The sequence below is a fragment of the Triticum urartu genome, chromosome 4 (genome assembly GCF_003073215.2).
Source record: "Triticum urartu cultivar G1812 chromosome 4, Tu2.1, whole genome shotgun sequence".
NCBI lineage: Eukaryota > Viridiplantae > Streptophyta > Magnoliopsida > Poales > Poaceae > Triticum > Triticum urartu.
In genome coordinates, this window is record NC_053025.1 from 63,641,288 (window position 1) to 63,647,425 (window position 6,138).

The 6,138-nt window shown below is 41.6% G+C and overlaps 1 protein-coding gene across 1 annotated transcript; it reads right to left on the reverse strand.

Annotated features, from left to right (window-relative positions):
• Positions 1–289: 289 nt before the first annotated feature.
• Positions 290–5,818, reverse strand: LOC125550689 (ATP-dependent (S)-NAD(P)H-hydrate dehydratase). Its single transcript, XM_048713742.1, has 11 exons — positions 5,521–5,818; positions 3,432–3,508; positions 3,255–3,364; positions 3,066–3,180; positions 2,360–2,422; positions 2,117–2,280; positions 1,991–2,052; positions 1,758–1,824; positions 838–903; positions 632–757; positions 290–556 (listed from the first exon to the last, which is right to left on the reverse strand). Exons 1-11 carry the CDS (start codon positions 5,795–5,797, stop codon positions 526–528), a joined length of 1,158 nt encoding a protein of 385 aa, XP_048569699.1. The 5' UTR covers positions 5,798–5,818; the 3' UTR covers positions 290–525.
• Between the last annotated feature and the right edge of the window lie 320 nt (positions 5,819–6,138).

The window sequence follows — 6,138 nt, forward strand, 5'->3', positions numbered from 1 at the left end:
TTTTAAGTGAACACTCGCAGATACGCAAACGCTCTCAGGTTATAGCGTTCGCTTGGGTGACCTCCGGTAGGGAACGATAGTTCAGGTGACCTCTCTGAGCTGCCATAAGGGCATTATAGGGTCCTTCTATATTTTAGGTGTATTTTTAGCAGTAGTTTACTTTTTCAACATCTCCTATCTTCATCATAACGCTGTCATTGCAAAATTGTTCTCCAACCATGTGTTCCTGTGTCGTGTCTGTTCCCATGTCGGTTCATGCACAAAGCCAACAAAAGGAATCCAACAAAGAGAACCGAAAAGCGTCACGCCTGCCGCGACTGCTTCTACTACTAAACTTCAATTCACTGAGGATTTCTAGACAGCGGCGATACATAACATATCATAGCATCCAAGCATTGTAGCATCCTCATCTAGAGTTATATATACATAAAGACGGTGATGATACATCCTGATAACAGGATCGCTATTATTATTGTAGAATGCCTAGGCGCAGTTCCAGTATTATGTTAAGAAACCCACAAGAAACTACCGCCCAGCAGGGCAGATATCTTCCAAGCTGCAACAAAGGAAATAAATTCTCAAATGAAAGAACCGTCATACAAGATGAAAATCTAGTGCTGACACAACAGACCTTTGGCCCAAGAACTCAATGATGTCAGTAGTGACGGTTGATCTCTTGTTCTTCTCAAATGCAAGCGCCGCAGCTTTTCTGAGCAATAGAGAGCTAGCTATGCACCCAAGAACCATAGGATTCACACTGCATTGTGCGAAAGCAAAATCAGATCTTATTTAAACGAGAGAGTTAGATTATTAGTGATAAACAGGAATAAGCATTACCTAGTCTCTTTAGGTTGCTCATTTGACAAGAGAAAGTGCAGTGCCCATGATGAAAATACTGCCACGCTATCACCAGTAAACAAGATTAGATAACAAATTGACCAACCTTGGTTTCAAATGGAGTGTGTTTGAGATATAGGAAACATAAAATTTCATGGTTGCTTGTATTATTATTTTTTGTTGATTGAACACCCAAAAAAACCATACATAAGATGTCGAAAAAGACCATTCAGTGATGTCCGAAACTTAATGTTGACCTATCATTATCATTATTATTTTTAGATAATACTAACCAACCACCTTACAAGTGTACAGCTAAGGTTGGGAATTATCGGAAGAAGTTGTCCAATCAATTATGGTAAAAGTGTAACTATTAGAAAAAAATCAAAGTGTAAGCAACACACAAAGGTGAATGTCAAGTAATTAACTACAACAGTATAACCCTGCGAAGCAATTATGGATCCAATACATATGTTCCAAGCATTAGATGCAGATGTGCTCTGCAAACCTAAACACATCACGTGAGCTCAATAGAAGTATGCTTGTGTGGAATGAGTTTCGTCAATTTGCTGTGGAAAATATAGCCTAGGTCATCATTTGAAGTTTAGAAGCGTCAAGCGTGTTTGTGATTCGAAATCGACTATGATTACAATCATAAAGCATCTAAAGTTTAGAGAGCAGGCAGGTTAGAGCACAAATAACCACTCTATGTTCATTCATTTGGTTACCCAAAAACAGATGCTAAAAAAATGCATCCTTACCATTAGAACATTAATATTGGTGAAAGAGGAGAAAACATTAGCATAAAGTGTATTAATGGTGTGCACAAATGTAAAGCTGTACAAATTACAATGAGAGATAGACAGTCAGCGTGACACAGGGTACAGTGGGGAATACTCAGCACCGAGAAGCCAACAGACCTTCCAGAGAGAATGTCGCCTTGACCACCACATCGCCTTGGAGAACCAAAGGTACTCACTTGTGTGACTTCAGATAAAGAAATATCCAGTAGTTAAAACAAAATGTAGTTAGTACTAGTAGTAGTCACAAAGATAATTGCAGCATTATACACAAAAAGATGAGGCCACGAAGAGTAAGCACATGTATTTCAAACATGAGCTAACAGTCGTAACCAAGCAGCTTTGTAGTATACCTTTTTTACCGTCACTAATTACATCTGCTTTTCCTTTCCTCATGATGGTTACACCACCAATTCTGAAAGAAAACAAGGTTACAGATGAACATTAAAAGAAAAATGTAGTAAATATTCTGCTCATACTTTTGGCAAAGTGCAGTCAGTTGCTCAGAAGCATTTTCCTCATTTACTTCACAGTTAAGAACCCTCTGCACAAGACGCTTGTACTCGTATACATTTGGTGTTAAGATGGCAAGTGAGTTGTCTTCAACAAGACCAATGTTATTGGTTATAAGGAAAAGGCCATCCTGCAGACCATACAAAACAAATTAAAGTTTGACCCCTAATTTGGAGTACAAAAGGTAAGTAAATAAGTTCGAGTCATACCCCATCCACAACAGTTGGGATATTAGCCTGTCGTGCATGCCTCATGATATTACTGACACAATCCTACAAATAGGCAAAGTGAAGTAAAGGTAAGACAGAAGATAACCTAAATACTATCTTATTCTTACTGTACTTAAACCTAGATGACAGAATCTCAACAAAAAATCATTGATGTGACTGTGAGACGGTGATACAAAATAGAAACTTCCATAATATCAAAACATTATTGAATTATTATATTTCTTCTACTCTCCAAATTTCTAACAGTTTAACCTCCATGCCTAACGATTCTGAGTTTGTGTGCATATTAACTCCACCCTACAAAGAATATACCCCTCATGCCTAACGATTCATGACCGAATACATGTGTATATAAACTCCAACCTACAAATCTAGCAACTTCATGACTGCGAACACCTTTCAAATATTGGAAAGATCGTCAAATTAGATTCAATAAAGCGTTTTGACTTAACTAGCACAAATACACATATAAATGCCACCTGATTCAAGGTTCAAGCTGGCCTCAAAACAATAAATGCAGAAGGAACAGAAAATTCTAAATAAGGAGATGTTTAAGGAATCAAATAAGGGCAATGCAGCAACAGTCAAAACTAGCAAGTAGCAACCAATGAAAACCAAGAAAAAAGAACTAAACAGGACAGAAATTAATTATATTTTCAGAAGATGTTAAAGTATGCAAGCAAACCATAAGAAATGAGTCCCTTCCAAGGCCGGGGCCAACAACAATGCAATCAAAGCGCTCCATCCACTTTATAACTTCAGTGAGAATGCTAGAAGAAACAGATTCTCTTTCATCATCCCTACAAAAATAGATTTGAGGTTATCCGAAACATGATATTATAGTAAATGTGCTGCAAAATTCATCTGAAATTACCTTACGCTGTAGGACTCCTCTAATATTGGATGCACAATCAACTCAGGGCTATAGCTCTTGATTACTGTTGCAGCATCTTTTGTGCAGAAAACATGTGAGAGATCTGCACCCTAAACAACATGTGAAACATCAGCATCGACGTGCAAGTCATGTGGGTAAATTTTAGAAGATACTGACAACTTTCAATGCAGAGATAGCGGCAAAATAAGGAGCACCAGTGTACTCGCGACATCCACCAATTATTGCTATCTTCCCTGGAAAGCAATAATGACAAGTTACCAATAGGTTCGAAGAAATTTTTTGTTGCAATTTGAAAACATCCAAGAACAAAATGGAATGCACAAGCCACAACTTTAAATAAGATTTAACACCCATTAGAAAGGTTCCACCCCAGAAATTACAACTGCTCCACTTTTCTTAGAGCTGAGACGCTGAAAATATATGAAGATAAGGTCAATTGTGTGCACAGGATCTCTTCAAAAGATTGCATATGTATAATTCAACACCAAAATTTGCTGTCATAAATCTAAGCCTGGCCACCAGAGATGCTCACAAGAGTTGCATGCCTTCCAATGAAAAACTCAAAAACATAAGAATTTAACATCCACAAAAAGTTACTTTTTTGGTATCCCTGAACATAGGATCGAAGAAAAGTACACTACATCTGTCGATAGTGGGTCCCATGTATTTAGCATTGTCCATTGTTTACCTCAAAATATAATTAGTTGGATTCATATTTTTCACCTTTAAAAAACATGTGTTTTAAAGAACACATGTGCATTGTCTAATCTTCTGCTTTATACATGCATTGATATCAAAATCCTTCCTGTCACGTAGGCTCTTGTATGATGGTGCTTGTCAGCTGCCAGCCATGGGTCATAGTCAGGCATGCAGCTCGCCTGGTCTCTAAAAGTCCCACAGCTCTAGCACCTGCAAGTCCCAACAACAACGCAGAGCACAGATCCCAAGATAGGCTTCCAAACTGGAGGCGGCCCCAACTCAACATGCCCGAAACACCAATTCTCTCCCATGATGCATGATGTTTCTTCAGGATGATGCCGCATGATCTTCCCAGTTCCAACACAGCCAAAAGCTCATGCTCAAATTTGTATTAATTTCATGACATTTAACATCTGAACCACAATCTACACACATAGACGGAAATTTAACCCATGGGATCAGGTACCATGGGTACCCAACCAGACAGGTAGGTCATGGGTTTCTTCTCTCACAAATGGGCAAAACCATGGGGCATCCTATTATGTCGTGGGTCGGGTATAGGCTCGGCTTTCCACCCATGGGCAACCCAATGGGTGCCTCAGTGAACACTAAATATTTAAAATTTCTTGTTAGGCATCAATGGGCAATAAGTCTTTGGTGAAGATACATACAAGAGTTTGAATGCCATAAATCCCTAATTCACCACACTCCACCCTGCAAGGCCACCTCTATCATGGCCACTCCACTTGTATGTCTCATGATCTCTCTAGGCACAACATCTTGCACCAGTGGCCAGCGTCTCACCCTCAAGCCAGCGAGCACTGTGTATGTCCAGCCGAAAGACCACCGCATGGTCTGCATTCGTGAATCATCCCCATCTTGCCGACCATGGGTATTGTTGTGGGCAGGCGGTGGGCACACTGTTTTTCTTTGAATACTCAGCCCATCGGTTGCTAGTTAAGCCCAACAACCAACATACCAGCTTCATCTCAAGCTCAGTATATCTTCTATCTCTAAAAAAATGCTTGGTACAAATGCCAGATAAATCCATTTATCTATTGCTCTACATAGCCTCTTTTGTGGGGAGGTACTTAGTGCTCTAGGCTTAAATAGAAAATTCCACATTGTAAAAGTATCTGAAAGAAAGAATCCGATGGATGGAGGTTGAAGACAAAGGAGAGCACAGGGATTGCAATCCGATGGTGGCTGAAAATTGACTGCGATTTCACAGATTCTCAGTCGACTGCCCTACAGGTGCCCCCAATATTTTCTCCAATAGCTTCCCTAGCCTAGGTGGTAAACTTCCCCTCTAACTAAATGCTGGCTCGGCCAACGTTGACACTGTTCACAGGTTAAGGAAACAATCTGCTTCAACCCGAAGACTCTCGCTACTTCTGCGATCTACAACCCAAGATCACTCGGCACTGGGGCATTCCAACGAACACAGAGTGCGCGTGAGCATCGCCAGCCAGTCCAGCACCTAACGCGCACGCACGCACGCAGATAGCGCGGGCCAGCAAGGAGCTAAGACGGGCGGCTGACTGACCTGCCTGACCCTTGTGCCTTGCGCGGTCGAGCGGCGGCGTGATTCGCCGGACCACCGCCTCCGCGTCCGCCTCGTACACCGGCCCGGCCGCCGCCGACATCGCGTGGGGACGAAGAGAGCTCGAGGAGGCGCGGCCGCCGTATGCGCAGGTGGTGGGCGCGAGAGAGCGGAGCAGGACGAGCTGCCTGCGGAAGGCCGGGGAGGCGGCCCACATGCGGCCGCGGTGGTGTAGGTGGTGCCGCCACGCGTGGGGGCACGCGCCCATTGACAGGCTCATTCATCGTCGCCTCACCCTGTTCGGCATTATATATTTTTCAGATAGCAATCAACTTTGATGAGTCATGGTTTCGCTTTTTTTTTCACAAACCATGCTCTTTGGAAAGTCCTGGAAGAATGTTGTGGCATGTGGGCTGCGGCGCAATCAGTCGATAATGTGCTTCGTTGTTTCTAGTATCTTTTTGTCAATTATTATTTGAAAATATACGACAAAAATGGGTTCCCCACTTTATATATAATAAAGCCATCATCACCGAACAAGCCGAGAAATATACTCCCTCTGTAAAGTAATAGAGGGAGCATATATTTATACGGTATTACTTAGAGAGAGGGTGTATATTT

Excerpts from the sequence above, each read along its gene's own strand:
- LOC125550689 (XM_048713742.1), bottom strand. The coding sequence starts at position 5,797 with ATGAGCCTGTCAATGGGCGCGTGCCCCCACGCGTGGCGGCACCACCTA. Across the intron at positions 1,825-1,990 it reads AATTAGTGACGGTAAAAAAG|TCACACAAGTGAGTACCTTT; the intron begins GTATACTACAAA and ends CTTTATCTGAAG. Across the intron at positions 557-631 it reads ATTGAGTTCTTGGGCCAAAG|CTTGGAAGATATCTGCCCTG; the intron begins GTCTGTTGTGTC and ends CCTTTGTTGCAG.